Source organism: Thermobia domestica, chromosome 16, assembly GCF_964235325.1.
Source record: "Thermobia domestica chromosome 16, izTheDome1.hap1.1, whole genome shotgun sequence".
Classification (NCBI taxonomy): domain Eukaryota; kingdom Metazoa; phylum Arthropoda; class Insecta; order Zygentoma; family Lepismatidae; genus Thermobia; species Thermobia domestica.
In genome coordinates, this window is record NC_137469.1 from 177,022,418 (window position 1) to 177,039,891 (window position 17,474).

Sequence of the window (17,474 nt, forward strand, 5' to 3'; positions counted from 1 at the left end):
CATAATAGACGACTAGGCATGGCTGGATTTACCACTAGGCCCGAGTCTAGGGGCGCAACGTTTTGAGAGGCGCACTTTGAACAAAAAATTAATAAGCAAGACGAAGAAAGAGCAAAAGTTGCATAATAATAATAATAATAATAATAATAATAATAATAATAATAATAATAATAATAATAATAATAATAATAATAATAATAATAATAATAATAATAATAGTCAAATTAAACAGTCTCCAAATAATAATTGATTTAGCAAATCTATTGGCTTCAATCACTGGTCGTCGAAGGTAAATAGGATTTTAACGTTGTACTTGCGGTAGACAGTAGCGAAGAGGCGGGTAATTATGTTGTTCTGCACTTCCCTTGCAACGCTCCTGTGCATGTCCTCAACACCTTGTCGCAATATCAATGTAGATAAATTTCAACAATCCGATTATTTTATTCCTTTTAATGAAATTCTTAGTGTTGGAATATTTCAAACTATTACGGAAGAAAATTCAAAACGAAGTTTCTTTCATTATTGCGCCAACGCATATTGCAAAACTCAAACTCATTATTCTCTGTAACTTTATGCCAAACTACAGGAAAAGAACGTGAATTTGTAGTAATCCAAGTTCTTCTTCACAGCATACGTAAAATGAAAATTCATTAAAATTTATAGTAAAACGAAATAAAGGTATGCATAAAATAAGTTTTTCATTATTATTTTCTATTTTGTTAAAAATTTCCCCCATTGGGGAGGGGTAGAAAACCCGCGACTAGGGCAGGTTACGGAAAAATCAAGTGTGCATGTTTGTATGTTTGATCAACACTTTTTTTTTACATGTAGTGTACATACATTGGCGTCAAGATACACTGGTAACCTTGTGCGGTGACGGTCACTGCAGTGTCTCTGTAGGAAGGCTTCAATGTAAAGCAATGCTTTTCGTCGAGTAACGGACACTGAGAGTTGCTCGAGACGGTTGTGGAAGAGCGATCGGTGACGGCAATTGTAGTTGCCTCGTACGAAGGCAACAATTTAACCGGTAAGTACTACGCTGAGTCTGTCGGACTCCGCGTTCGCCATAACTTCCCGTTCTACCGCCTCTCCAAGTTGTCGCTTCCTCTGCCTTCTTGATTATATTGAATGTATATGCGAAAATTAACAACATGTCGGTAATTTTTCCGCAATATACTGTTGGGAATCTGACAGACTCCGCGTAGTATTAATGTGGCAAAAAACATGCGAAGTACTTAATGGTTAAAGCAATGTTCCACAAACAGTTGCGTCACTCAGTGACTGCGTGCGAATAGAGGGTAACTAGTAAGTCACACCAAAACTCTCATGTAGTTTTTTTTTTTCGTTAGAGATCCGTGTTATCAATTTAATGATTCTAAGCATTATTATTTGTATCGAACTTAGGGACCTACCCGTTCTTTGTACAAGTTTGGTCGGAGTTATGCCCTGAAGTGTTAGTAAAAAGACGATAAATTAAAATATAGATCAAATTAAACAACATGTATAATAAAGTTCATATTAATAAGAAAGTTCCTAAGAAACAATGACATAGCAAGCTTTTATTTCTATCTCAACTCTTAGTACCACCTTACGAGATGTATCAGTGTGCCCAAGTAACGTGAATTGAAAGACAGAGTTGTTCATAAGACAAAAGAAGACCGTTTTCGAGACGAGAAGGTGTCAACTATTGCCCCGTAGCACATTCTAGTGAAAAACTATAAAAATAAAATATTGGTCACAATAAACGACGGAAGCTAACTAACTAACTAACTCTATGGCTTATGGAACCCGGAAGTTCAATCCCGCGTTTACAAAAGCTCTCCACTGACTTCTATCCTTATCCTATTTCTGTGAGATCTATCTTAATGTTGTCCTCCCGTCTGCGCCTAGGTCTTTCTAATGGTCGTCCTCCGAGTGGATTTCTAGTTAAAACTTCGAAAGCGTTCCTACTTTCTTCCATTCCATGGCCTGCCCACCTGAGCCTCCTAGATTTGATGACCCTAACAATGTTTGGTAAACCGTATAAATTATGTAGTTCCTCGTTATGAAGTTTCCGGTATTCCCCATTCCCATTCCTCTTGGGTCCGATAATTCGTTTCAGAGTCTTGTTCTCAAATACTTTCAATCTATGTTCTCCCATCAGAGTAAGCGACCATGTTTCACAACCATACAGAACAACAGGCATGATTATCTTTTTATACGAGGGTTGGGGCAAAAGTCATGGCAACTATTTTTTTTCTTGCAGATATTTGAGCGGATCACAAACTTCTATGTGTCGTGTGGAAGACCTGCAGGAATAGTGTGTATGCAGCACAACAGATGGCTCAGTGATAGCTGGTAGTAGCACAGCAAGGGCTGTGAAATCTGTCAGTTGGTGAGTGTCGTGCGAGATGGAAGTAACCCGTGTTGAGCAGCGTGCTTACATCAAAATAGCAGCTCTCCGAGGGAGAAATGCGAAGGAATGTCACAGTGAATTAGTGGAAGCCCTTGGGAATAATGCCCTACCATACCGTACAGTAGCACGGTGGATAGGAAAGTTTCAGCAAGGACGTGTGTCAACCAGTGATGAGCAACGTTCGGGACGACCTGTCAGTGTGCGGACCGACGTGGCATGTACCGTCGTCGAGCAGCTGCTGGATGAAGACAGACGATGGACGCTATTAGAGTTGGCGGAGGCAAGTGGCATCGATAAACGCACCGTCCACAGGATATTGCGTAATGAGCTGCAACTACGCAAAATCGCATCGCGGTGGGCCCCGCATGCACTGACGGAAGTTCAAAGGTGGATGCGATATGCAATATGCTCCAACTACCTTGCACGCTGGCAACAGAACGACGATCAATTCTTGTCACGAATAATCGCCATCGATGAATTTTGGGCCAGGGCTCACGAACCAGAATTGAAATGTCAGTCCGCGGAGTGGCGATATGCTGGATCACCAAGGAGGCAGAAGTTCCGTCAGAATCCTTCCCCAGTCAAATTGATGGTGATCGTCGCGTATGACGTCTAGGATGTCATTGTTTGCCACTTTGTTCCACATGGCAGAACAATGACCGCACAGTACTACAGGGATTTCCTGGTGCGACAGGTACGACGTGGCGTTCGGGAGAAACGTCCAGATCTTGTGGGCAGTGCAATAATCCTGCATGACAATGCAAAACTACATAAAGCAAAGTTTGTAGGGCAGCTACTGCGACTTTGGGGTAGGGAAGAATTGGAGTACTCACCGTACTCTCCTGACATTTCACCCTGTGACTTTGATCTCATTCGAAAGATTAAGGAACCACTACGTGGTAGGCGGTTTGCAACACGCGAGAACATTGCTAATGCTGTACGCGAACAGGTGACCCGATTCGCACATGGTGCGGCAAATACTGAGGTGGGTGTTATTCAGCGCCTCCCACATCGTTGCCAGCGTGTGGTGCAAGTAGCAGGGGATTACTTTGAGGGTCTTTAGGCCCAGGTTTGACATGTCAACTGTATGCGTACTGTGTTGTCATTCTTTTGCACCGTGAAGGCCAAATTGCCCAGTATACTTCCATAATAAATTAGTGTGTTACGACATTTCAGTGCTATTCATTGTCCACATATGTAGTTAACACCTTGTCCTTTCGTCTGTATATGTCACATTTTCCAACCGGACTGGTATCTTCAAGAAAAAAAATAGTTGCCATGACTTTTGCCCCAACCCTAGTATATTTTAAGCTTCAAATTCTTCGACAGAATTCGGGACCACAAGATATTTTGAACTGAATAATAACACGAATTCCCTGCTTTTAGTCGATATTTAATTTCTTCGTGTTAATATTGATCCTAGATATTTGAAACTATCCATTTTATTAAAAGCATTACTTAATATTTTAACGCATCCATAATTTGCCGTATTACGATCTCGACGCACTTCCATGTATTTAGTTTTCTCTGCATTTACTTCTAAACCCATGTCCCTGCAAATGTTTAATAAGATCTCTGCATTTCTTTCTATTGCTCTTCTATCATCCCCTATTAACAGTCCATAGGACGCGTGGTCAATTGTAACACCAAGGCACGCGCGCGGAGTCTCACTCCGCCATATTTATTTATAGGCCTATATCTTAACGTGTATTTTGTTTTAAAGCGATATTAAACTGTTTCATATTTTCTTTGCAACGTTTTTGACAAATGCGCATGTATATTTTACAGCACAAACTCTTTTAACAGTTCTAAGAAACCTAAAATTTCTCTATCCGCTAAGTTTGACTCCGCGGTGCGTGCGACGACTTCGGGTTAAATTTACAACATCAGCATATGCCATAACCTGGTGAACCTCATAAAACTCTAGGCCGTGGTTGCTATCTTTGATTTTCCTTATAGCGTATTCCAAAACAAAGTTGAATAATGACGCCCACAACGCATCTCCTTGTTTCAGGCCATTTTCAACGTGAAAGCTCACGGACAAAAATTTTGCTACCCGGACTTTACTTTGGGGTTCATTTAAACATATCTTAATTAATCTAATTAGGTTTCTCGGTATTCCAAATTCTGTAAGAATGTTGTACAATGCTTCACTCCTAAACGAATCGTATGCCTTTCTAAAATCAATAAATAGTTGATGTACCGGGGTATTGTATTCCCACTTTTTTCGAGCATTTGGCGAATGGTAAATATTTGGTCGATAGTTGATCGATTTCGTCTAAATCCGCAATGATAATCTCCAATAATTTCATCTGCGTAGGGGGTCAATCTTGCTAATAGAATGTTTGAGACTGATTTTATAGGACGTTGAAAGAAGAGAAATGCCTCGATAATTATTACAGTCAGTTTTGTTGCATTTCTTGTGAATTTTAAAGGGTGAAATCGTTTCCATCCCCTATTTTAACATAACGAGCATAGCAGAGAATATGAAATATAACACGGGTGTACTCGTTCCCTTTTATGAACATATTTTTCAACCCCTATTTTAACATAGTAGATAACATATAAGATTACGAACACATATAAGAGCAGATAACACACAGCAGAGACTACGTAACATAGCAAGGGTGAACCCTTTTCCTTTTATGAGCATATTTTCCAACCCCTATTTTGAACCTAGCAGAAATGACATAAGATTACGAACACATAGAAGAGCAGATAACACATAGCAGATAATACATAAAGCAGAGGTGTACTCGTTCCCTTTTATGAGAATATTTTCCAACCCCTATTTTAACATAGCAGATAACACATAAGATTACGAACACATATAAGAGCATAAGACTACGTAACATAGCAAGGGTATATTCAACCCCTATTTGAACATAGCACATATTACATAAGACTACGTAACATAGCAGAGCTAAAACAAGAGTATGGCTTATTTTCCAACCCCTATTTTAACATAGCAGAGAATACATAACATTCATTCCCTTTTACACCCCTTATTTTACCATAGCAGAGAATACATGGAGACTACGAGCACATAGTAGAGCAGATAATCTTTTATGAGTACACTCCCCTATTTTAACATAGCGGAAGTAGCAGACAATGAGCAAAGATTACAATCAAACACCCACGGTTTACAGATATTCATTTTAAGTGGTGTATTCATTCTCTTTGATGGTCATTTTTTCCACCCCTAAGAAAAGACTACGAACATAGCAAATTCGTTTTCAACCCTTATTTTAACATAGCAGAGATGTATTCGTTTAGGGGTGTATTCATTCTCTTTTATGAGTACTTTTCCAACCCCTATTTTAACATAGCAGAAATTACATAAGATTCATTCCCTTTTTCAACCCCTACTTTGGCAGACAATGAATACCTATGTAACATAGCAGAGCTAATAAAAGACTATGGCTTATTTTTCAACCCTTCTTTTAACATAACAGAAATTACATTAGAATACGAACACATAGAAGAGCAGATAACACACTTTTTCAACCCCTATTTGAACATTTTACCATAGCAGAGAATACATGGAGACTACGAACACATAGCAGGGATGTATTCATTCCCTTTTAAGGGGTGTATTCGTTCTCTTTTATGACCACTTTTTCCAACCCCTATTTGAACATAGCAGATAATATACAGACACTACGAACAAATATTTTAACAGCACTCATATGTAATAAGGGGGTGAACTCGTTCCCTTTTATCAACCCCTGTGTAACATAGCATTCGTCAATTACTGCATGTCCCAAAAGCACTGACCTTCGAGGGCAAAAGTCAAAATACTTAAAAACCAATAACTCGAAGACGGAGCAACATTTAGTAATTGTTCATCAGGTACTACAAGTTCCAAAAATAATGACCATCAAGGTCAAAGGTCAAAATACTTAAAACCTAATAACTCGAAAACGGAGCCAAATATTGAGGTGTTGTTTCCACATTTAGTAATTGGTCATCAACCACTGCAAGTTCCAAAATAATGATCATTAAGATCAAAGGTCAATATACTTAAAACCTAATACCTCGGAAACGGATTCACATATTGAGATGCTGTTTTCAACTTTAATAATAGTTCATCAATTACTACAAGTTCCAAAATAATGGCCATCAAGGTCAAAGGTCAAAATACTTAAAACCTAATAACTCGAAAACGGAGCCAAATATTGAGGCGGTGTTTCCACATTTAATAATTGGTCATCAACTCCTACAAGTTACAAAATAATGATCATCGAGGTCAAAGATCAAAATACTTAAAACCTAATAACTCGAAAACGGAGCCACATATTGAAATAGTGTTTCCACATTTAGTAACACCACAAAATGTAACACCACAAAGGTATAAAATTCTCAGCTTTTCTTCTGATTCTTACAAAAAATGAAATAGACCACCCAAATTTATTAGAGTAATACAAAATGGTATAAAATACCCAGCTTGTTATAATGGACCTTCGTGGTTGGTATAAAACTAAAAGGGGCTTTTTTGCTTGCTATAAAAGTGAATAGGTCACACAAATTTATTCCTTCGTTTGTTTGAGTAGCAGAATATGGTCTTTCTTTGTTTTTCTCTGGTTGGTACAGAAAGTACATAAATAGACCTTCTCCGCTTTTTTAATTGCAAACAAAATTTATTCCTTCTTCAAAAGGTCACTCAAATTTATTCCCTTGATTATTTGAATTGCCTGAAAAGGTATAAAATGCTGAATTAGTTAAAAAAGACATTCTTCGCCTTTGCTGGATTCCTTTTTCTGCTTGGTACAAAACTAAATACTCCATCCGAATTTATTTCTTCGTTTATTTGAATATTATAAAATGTTATAAAATTCTGAGTTAGTTAAAATGCTCATTCAAAAGTTATCCCTTCGTAAATAGTACAAAATGGTCCTTTTCCGCTTTTTCTAGTTAGTACAAATTTATTCTTTTGTTTATTTAAATAAAATGGATGTTAATATTTTTTCTCGTGGGTATAAGACGTAGAAAGCCTAAATTTATTATTTCGTTAATTGGAGTGGTACAAAAGTTCTTTTTTTGCTTTTTCAGGTTAGTACAAGTATATTCCTTTGTTTATTAAAAATTTCAAAATGGTATAAAATGCTGAGTTAGTTAAAGTGGCATTTCTCGTTGGTGAAAAATTGAATTTATCCCTTCGCTTCTTTAAATAGTACAACATGGTCAAGAAATTCTGAGCTAGTTAAAAAATGGATAAAACCAAATAGACCACCCAAATTTATTCCTTTGTTTGTTTAAATAGTGCAACATGGTCAAGAAATTGGATAGACCAAAAGCACAAAAAGTTATAACATGCTGAGCTATTTAAAATGGTCTTTCTTCGCTTTCTTTAGTTAGCACAAAAATTATTAGTTAGTTAAATGGTATTTCCTTGTTTTTTTTCGGTTTGGTACAAATATTACAAAAAATCATAAAAATCTAAGCCTGTTATAAATGATCCTTCTTGGCTTTTTTCTCGTTGGTACAAAAGGAAATAGGACACCTCAATAAATGTATTATTTTTTTAAATGTCTTCGCTTTTCTGGTCAGTACAAATTTATACTTTTGTTTCCTTTTTTCTCCTTGGTACAAAATGGAATAGATCACATAAATTTATCCCTTCGTTTGTTTAAATAGTTAATATGGCATATCTTTGCTTTGTTTCTTGTTAGTCCATCCAAATTAATTTTTGCGTTTACTTGAATAGCCCAAAAAGGCACAGAAATTCTGCGCTAGTTAAAATTGTTTGAGCTAGTTAAAATGGTCTTTTTTCGCTTTTTCTTTCGTTTATTTGAGTAGTACAAAATGATATAAAATACTCAGCTAGCTAAAATGGTTCTTTGTTTGGTATAAAAAGTAGAACACCGAAATTTGTTCTTTCGTTCACTGGACTAGTAGAAAGGTACTTTCTTCGATTTTTCTGTTTAGTACAAAAAACAGCCCATTCAAATTTATTCCATCGTTTGTTTAAATCGTACAAAAAGGTACAGAAATTCTCAGTTAGTTAAAATAGACCTTCTTCGCTTTTTCTGGTTAGTACAATTTTGTTCTTTTGTTTATTTGAGTAGTACAAAATGGTATAAAATGATCCTCTGGTTGCTACAAAATTAAATAGCTCACTCATATTTATGCCTTCGTTTATTAGAATAGTTAAAATGATCCTTTTTTGCTTTTTCCTTGTTTTTGTTGAAATAATACAAAATGGTATAAAATACTCAGCTAGTTAAAATGGCCCTTTTTAGAGTTGACACAAATTATAAGTCCTTTGTTTATTTGAATACTTCAAAATGGTGCAATTTCTTTGTTTTTCTCGGTGGTATAAAACTAAATACTCTATTCCTTCGTTTATTGGAGTAGTCCAAAATGGTATAAAAGTCTGAGTTAGTTAAAATGATTCTTCTTCGCTTTTTTCTGGTTAGTATTTTATAAATTTATTGATTCGTTTAAATAAAATGGTCCTTTCTCGCTTTTCTTAGGTTAGTACAAATTTATTCCTTCGTTTATTTGAGTAGTACAAAATGGTATTCCTCGTTGGTACAATTTTAAATAGGTCACTCAAATTTATCTCTTTTTTTGTTTAAATCATACAAGGTTATATGCCATTTTAACTAGCTGAGAATGTTATATCTTTGGTTTCTTTCTCGTTAGTACAATAGCAAATAAGCCACTCAAATTTATTCATTCTTCACTTTTTCTGCTTGGTACAAAATTTCTTGCTGGCTCCGTTTACGAGTTATTCGGGTTCAAATATTTAACCTTTGACCTCGATAGTCAGTACTTTTTTAACTTGTACTAGGTGATAACCTATTACTAGATTTGGAAACAGCACCTCAATATGTGGATCCGGTTTCGAGATTGACCTTTGACTTCGATGGTCATTACTTTTGCAACTTGTAGTTGTTGATGACCTTTTACTAAATGTGGAAACACTATCTCAATATGTGGCTCCGTTTTCGAGTTATTAGGTTTTAAGTATTTTGACCTTTGACCTCGATGATCATTATCTTGTAACTTGTAGTAGTTGATGACCAATTATTAAATGTGGAAACACCACCTCAATATGTGGCTCCGTTTTCGAGATATTAGGTTTTAAGTATTTTGACCTTTGACCTCGATGGTCATTATTTTGGAACTTGCAGTGGTTGATGACCAATTACTAAATGTGGAAACAACACCTCAATATTTGGCTCCGTTTTCGAGTTATTAGGTTTTAAGTATTTTGACCTTTGACCTTGATGGTCATTATTTTTGGAACTTGTAGTACCTGATGAACAATTACTAAATGTGGCTCCGTTTTCGAGTTATTGGTTTTTAAGTATTTTGACTTTTGACCTCGAAGGTCAGTGCTTTTGGAACATGCAGTAATTGACGAATGCTATGTTACACAGGGGTTGATAAAAGGGAACGAGTTCACCCCCTTATTACATATGAGTGCTGTTAAAATATTTGTTCGTAGTGTCTGTATATTATCTGCTATGTTCAAATAGGGGTTGGAAAAAGTGGTCATAAAAGAGAACGAATACACCCCTTAAAAGGGAATGAATACATCCCTGCTATGTGTTCGTAGTCTCCATGTATTCTCTGCTATGGTAAAATGTTCAAATAGGGGTTGAAAAAGTGTGTTATCTGCTCTTCTATGTGTTCGTATTCTAATGTAATTTCTGTTATGTTAAAATAAGGGTTGAAAAATAAGCCATAGTCTTTTATTAGCTCTGCCATGTTACATAGGTATTCATTGTCTGCTAAAATAAGGGTTGGAAAAGGGAATGAATCTTATGTAATTTCTGCTATGTTAAAATAGGGGTTGGAAAAGTACTCATAAAAGAGAATGAATACACCCCTAAAGGAAAACATTTCTGCTATGTTAAAATAAGAGTTGGAAACGAATTTGCTATGTTCGTAGTCTTTTCTTAGGAGTGGAAAAAATGATTATCAAAGAGAATGAATACATCCCTGCTACGTATTCGTAGTCTCCATGTATTCTCTGCTATGGTAAAATAAGGGGTGTAAAAGGGAATGAATGTTATGTATTCTCTGCTATGTTAAAATAGGGGTTGGAAAATAAGCCATACTCTTGTTTTAGCTCTGCTATGTTACGTAGTCTTATGTAATATGTGCTATGTTCAAATAGGGGTTGAATATACCCTTGCTATGTTACGTAGTCTTATGCTCTTATATGTGTTCGTAATCTTATGTGTTATCTGCTATGTTAAAATAGGGGTTGGAAAATATTCTCATAAAAGGGAACGAGTACCCCCTGCTTTATGTATTATCTGCTATATGTTATCTGCTCTTATATGTGTTCGTAATCTTATGTGTTATCTACTATGTTAAAATAGGGGTTGAAAAATATGTTCATAAAAGGGAACGAGTACACCCCTGTTATATTTCATATTCTCTGCTATGTTCGTTATGTTAAAATAGGGGATGGAAACGATTTCACCCTTTAATCTTCACTATTTTTCGTAGTCTCTGTGTAATGTGCTATGTTCAATTAAGGGTTGGAAACGAAATCAGTGCTATGTTAAAATAGAGGTGGAACGAATACAAAAGAGGGTCACAAAAGGTAACGAGTACACCCTCATTATTGTCTTAGTAGTCTTTGCTATGTAAGATGTTAAAATAGGGGTGGAACGAATACACCCCTGCTATGTTAAATAGTTGTGTGTTCGTACCCCTTTGCTATGTTCATTGTCTGCTATGTTGAAAAAAAATGCTCATAAAAGGGAATGAATCTTATGTAATTTCTGCTATGTTAAAATAGGGGTTGAAAAATATGCTCATAAAAGGGAACGAGTTCACCCCTAAAAATATGCTCATAAAAGAGAACGAGTACACCCCCTAAAAAGTGCTCATAAAAGGGAATAAATTCACCCCTAAAATGGAGGTCGTAAGAGACCGTGGGTTCACGGTGTAAGGTGCTCAATTTCCCATGGGCTCCTGAGTTGGCCAAGTATGGCCTAGGTTGTTCCAGATCGATCCATTTTCTACTACTGTCAAAGAAATCCTTCCATCTATTTAAGATGCTATCTGTGTCAGTGAGAACTGTTGCGCCAGCTTTCTTTAATATATAGGCACGATATTGATACCTTTTCTTAAATTCATTGATCCCCTTATACATGTCCCGAATGTTTTTATTTTTACTACTATCTTCATGATCAATAATTTCAGCTTTCAAAAACTTGCGTTTCTTTGTTCTAAAGGTTTTGGAAGTTTTCCGCCTGATGTCTACGAAATTTTGTGTAGTTATTTTATTCGGTTTTTGTAGTCAACTTAATTGTGCCTGTTTTATCTTCTCCGCTAGTTGAATGTGTTCCTACTCAAACCATGATTTGTTCTATTTCCGCGTGTTCTAATTTTTCTTTTGCTGAAATTTTAATGTTATCTCTAATTTCAATCCAAGTATCCTCGACACTAGTGCATTCCGAATCTTCTAAAACCGCGAATCTATTCGAAACATCAATTTAGTATTTCTCTCTTACCTGGCTCTCTTCTAATTTCTTTAAATTAAATCTCTCCTTTTTCAGACATTGAATATTTTCTTTATTCAACGATAGTCTCTGTCTTATTATCGCTGCTAATAGGTAGTTATCAATGTCACATTCAGCCCCTCTAAACGACCTAACATCAATTATGCTAGATTGTCTTCATCTATGTACTAAAACGTGATCGATTAGATGATGTGTTTTTCCATCTGGTGAGGTCCAACTATATTTATGAACGTCGCGATGTGGAAATTTTGCACTGTTCATGATAAGGTTTTTGGATGTTGCAAAGTTCACGATTCTAACACCGTTGTCATTACTTTCCTTATGCAGAATTTCGTTCCCTATAATCTGTTTGAAAGTATCCTCTCATCCTACCATCGCATTGAAATCCCCTAATAGAATTTTCATATGGTATAGCGGGAGTTGGTCAAATATCCGTTCCACTTCTTCATAAAAACTGTCTTTTATATCGTCATCCTTATCTTCTGTTGGGGCATGTACATTTAAAACAATAATATCACACCACCGTCCCTTAAGAGTAATAAAAGAAAGTCTGTCAGTAACAAATTCAACCTGTTTAATTGCTGGTAACATTTGTTTGTGAACGAAAAACTCTGTTCCAAACTGCTGATTTTTATTTCCTTTCCCGTAAAAGAACGTCAAATTTCCGGAATTTTCAGTTCCATTTCCTTCCCACGTAACTTCCTTAACTCCTACTAGGTTCATCCTGTATTTCTCTAACTCATTCGTTACTGATTGAGTTACTGATTAAACGACGGGAAACGTCATAATCTTCTCGATAAAACATTTGAAACGATTAGTTAACTCTAGTCATTAAACATTTTTAGCTTATGGAGGGTGATTCAAAGAAACGGAAAATTTTGAAAGTTCTGTTGGTAACACTGAATAACGTACGCCAGCCTGTCAAAGACGCCCTGCCATTTAGTTATAACTAGAGACCGGATGTTTAGGCATTTAAAACCTGGAAAATAGGCAGGCAAATAGGCACTTAAAATTTAAAAAATAGGCAGTAAAATAGGCACTTAAAATTTGAAAAATAGGCAGTAAAATGTAACTCGAAATAATGAAGATAAATACTCAATACCATTAAAACATAGTTTCAAGTCATAGATAATGTTCAAAGAATATAGAAACATACTTGTTTGTTAAATAATATCATCTTTTACTGTATATACAAAAACGAGGCATGTTATGCATTGCACATACTGGGTGAATCTGAAAGATGTGCACATACTTTGGGAAGTGATTCGTGACATGAAAAAAAGACAAAAAGCGCTGTTGCATGTTGTCGAATTCTGCGTCGTGTTCGAGTGACAGGGGGGCCAAAGTGGAATCGAAATCGAATCCTGACAATTGGAACGGGACATAAAGGTGCACACATACTTCAGATGATGATTCATGAAATTCAAGAGGACTTTTATCTTCTTTTCATGTCACGAATCACCTCCTGAAGTATGTGAAAATCTTTGAAGTTCATCCTGTATATATATATATTGTAACGTACTACAAGCTTGTGTTTACAAACACATAATATAAGTAAATATGTGTGTATTATGTTACGCAAATTATATATTTTCCCAATGAAGGCTTATTTTGAAGAAAATGCATAGAATAGGCAATATTAGGCACTAAAGCAATTATTTAGGCAGTAAAGGTCGAAATAGGCAAAATAGGCAAAATAAAATTGGCTTAAATCGAAACTATAACCCCCCATATAAACTTTAAAACGTTATTTTTGATAATACCTTTAATATTAAAGAATAGGCATTTTGCCTAACATCCGGTCTCTAGTTATAACGAATGCTTGGAGTCGTGCACAATGTTCTTTCGCTATCAAAGCGTTTTACAAGTACAATGACACTTAGAGAATTTCGCCGTTATTTTACTTTAGGATCGGATCCATCAGCACATTCAGTTAAAACATGGATAAGTAATTTTGAGCAAACTGATTCGGCAATGAAAAAGAAATCTCCAGGCCGTATGTGAACTGTTCGTACACCAGACAATATCCAAACTGTTCGTGATGTTATCATAAGAAGTCCATCGTCACTCGGCATCTTTATAGTTGCATAGTTCAAGTGAAACTCAACCATCATGTTATGCGGCCACAATTTTGTGAATTAATGCTTCAAAAGATTATCTTAATCTTCAAAAAATAAATTGTACTGCATGTATTCTAAAATGGCATTACTTTTACTATTAAATGAGATAAATATTTCTTTTAAAAAGTTGTTTTCATAAAATTACTTAATTTTCAAAATTTCCCGTTTTTTGAATCAACCTGTACTAGAATAGTTAACAAAGTACAAACTGGATCCAGTTGGTTAATGACAGAAGTTAATAGAGAGTTTTTGTGGATGAATCATTGAACCTCCGGGCTTCATAGGCTATAGAATTTAGTTTTCAAGTTAGTTACTAGCATAGTGAACAGTCAGTCTCGAACTGGCCAGGGCTGGAGTGTCGGAACCCTGGCCGGGGCCCCACCCTCAACTTTGTTTTCTTTATTCTGTATATATAAATTTTTAATCCTTATATACCGGTAAGTATCTACAACATAACAAAGAGAGCCGTGAAATTCAAGCCTACATCAAATGCACGTTACTGAGTATTCCCACAGAGATCAAAAAGATAACTGTTATCCAGAAGGCCCCAATACCTTACGGGTTCCTTCCCGAAGGTTACTGAGATGTACAACAGAAATAGCAATTAGAAAACATGATACATCCGTCATTTCTTGTTCAATTATGATGATCATTATAGCCTGTATTTGCAATAGGGCAAACAGAATGAAACCCCTTTTCTACATTATAGTAACTGAATTTATGTTACCAGTAAAGCTAACTGACCTCATTAACGAGATATGGACAAAATCTCGCGGCCGAAACCTCGCCGCCCAAAATCTCGCCTGGTTAAAACCTCGCAGTCCAGAAACCTTGCGGACCAAAATCTCGCTTGGCCAAAACCTTGCGAAATGAAACCTTTCCTTAAAATTTACCCAATGAGTTCCTTAATGTGCAATTCCATATTACAAATAATAATAATAATAATAATAATAATAATAATAATAATAATAATAATAATAATAATAATAATAATAATAATAATAATAGTAAAGCAGATACAAAATATCGTGAGCGTGATCTTTCTCGGGATATTCCCGTTTCCTCCCACTTTCTTCATTCCATCATTTCTTTCATCCTGATCATCTACGTCTCTTTTAACCTACAAGACATAATGCAGGGACGTAAAAACTAAGATATTTTATACTTTCATAAATATTATTTGATTTTGTTATAATTTCCTAAGGTTACCGTCAAAGTGAAATAAAACCATCCCAGGCTCAAACCTCATAATGTTGAAAATTTTATCGATACCAGTCGAGTGTTTCAAGAGTTATTAAGTCACAAATGCAACCACTTTCATTTTTATTTATTTCTATATGTCTCCCCCTTTCTGTCAAAGTGAAATGATAAAAACCATGCCAGGCTCTAACCTGATCTGTGTGGCAAATTAGATCGAGATTGGTCTCGTTGTTCAAGAGTTATTAAGTTTTATTTATTTTTACATATCTTTCCCCTACCCTTCGCTGTGCCGTCAAAATGAAATTATAAAATACATCCGAGGCTCAAACCTCATCTATGTTGAAAATTTGATTGAGATCGGTCGGGTGGCTCAAGATGTATAATGTCACAAACAGAGTCATTTTCATTTTCGTATAGGATAGATTTTCAAAGCACGCGTTATAATTTTCTTCTCATTATTTTAATTCAATTATGTACTTTGCCAAATATATACATATAGCAATATATAGAGCATTCTACTTCGAAGAAATAATAGTGACGACGTTTTATACTGACGACGAGATTACGAACTACGTAGTTTAGTCCAGGCGAGATTTTGTTTCCCGAGATCAGGACCGCGAGGTTTTGGCCAGGCGAGATTTTGGGCCGCAAATTTTGGACGGCGCGGTCTTGGTCCGCGATGTTGTCGCTGCGAGGTTCTGGCCATGAGATTTTGTACCCAAACCCTCATTAACAACTATTGACCTTGTAATTTGTATTCCATAAGCAAAACACGGAACATTTTACCGTTCGGCCAAACGTTTTTGCGACAGCGGGAAAGAACTCTGAGAAAGGGACAATCACGTATTGGGATGTATACGACTCCTACTGTGGGGCCCTAAAATGCTCTTCTAGCTGGGGCCCTGGGGACCCCAGTCCGACACTGTTAGAAGTAAAATATTAGTGAAAGTAGGAGGAACAAGAAACATTTTGCTCTTGTTTTTAACATTAAAAAACTACATATGTTGTTCTCTTTCTGATTGCTTGCTTGTAAAACAGTTTGTAGAGATTTTTCAAGATATCGATAACACAGTAAGTGAAAGCCAAGTGGAAAATCATTTTCATTTACGCTTTCTGAAGCTAATCAATGGACAGAAACATCGTTGAAGTTAATGATACGTCTTTTTGACACGTGCGCTGACATACGAGCAAAAAACGGCTGCTTACACTTTTTCTTTGAAGAATACTCACGCAATAATTAATCAAGGTTCGCATATTTTCATGTCAATATATGTACAACATACGCAAACTGTAATCCACATGAGAACATGCAATTTTAGTCGAAAGTACCAGAGTGACCTTGTTACATTGTTAATGAATGAAACATATGATAATGCAAGGTTAGCTATAGCTTGTAGAGTAAGTTCGATCCACTGGCGTCTCTGGCATGTAAAATTTGGGGGCAGACATCAAAGAAAATGATTTTAATGGTACTACCTAGCCCTTCGATTCCATTTGTTACCTTTCTGCTTATCTTCACGGACCCCCTAAGGTATATCAAGAACTCGATTACAATCGTTTCACAACCTGAATATTATATTCCAAATAAATATAATTATTATTATTTATATGATATTCTGTTGTTAGTAAATAAATTAAATTAGAATAAAATATTGAATATTTTGTACTTCAAATGTTGGAGGGATGCGTCCCCCTCGTCCCCCGCCAGGGACGCCTGTCGTTCGATCATATAAATGCTATGTACACGCAAACTCAGAAACATTCAATGCCCTGTTTACCTACAGATGCTGTCTACTTCTATTTATAGATAGTCGGAACGACCCTAAATTTTTTTTTCGAAAAGTATATGATCGACAAATATTTTTATAAAACGAATAAGAATTTTAGGAATGATCTAAGAAATGGATCAAAAGATTGCGATCTTGATCAATAATTAGTTTTTGTATCAGGAGCCAAAAACTTTTGAAGGGTCCTTAAATTGAGTTTTTGCATTTTCTACGGAATAAACACATCATACTGAGTTAAGTGATAGTTTGGGTTTGGCTACACTATAGGGTCTATGTAATTCTCCAGATATAAGACCTACAAGAAAATTTTTGATTGAAATATATTGGATCTTTTGATCCATAAATTTTCGAAAAATTGCTTCTTAGAGAATTGCATTTTCAAACATTATATACTGTCCCTAATACATGATCTACTATTGTATTTCTCAAATCACTTCACAAAGCAGTTTCTGTGTAAGTGGCAGCATTTAAGGTACTGAAA

At 35.8% G+C, this 17,474-nt stretch overlaps 1 protein-coding gene across 1 annotated transcript; it reads left to right on the top strand.

Annotated features, from left to right (window-relative positions):
* Positions 1-2,390: 2,390 nt before the first annotated feature.
* Positions 2,391-3,011, top strand: LOC145672693 (protein GVQW3-like). Its single transcript, XM_081741860.1, has one exon. The coding sequence runs from the start codon at positions 2,391-2,393 to the stop codon at positions 3,009-3,011; it is 621 nt and encodes a 206-aa protein (XP_081597986.1).
* Positions 3,012-17,474: the final 14,463 nt, after the last annotated feature.

Excerpts from the sequence above, each read along its gene's own strand:
- LOC145672693 (XM_081741860.1), top strand. The coding sequence starts at position 2,391 with ATGGAAGTAACCCGTGTTGAGCAGCGTGCTTACATCAAAATAGCAGCT.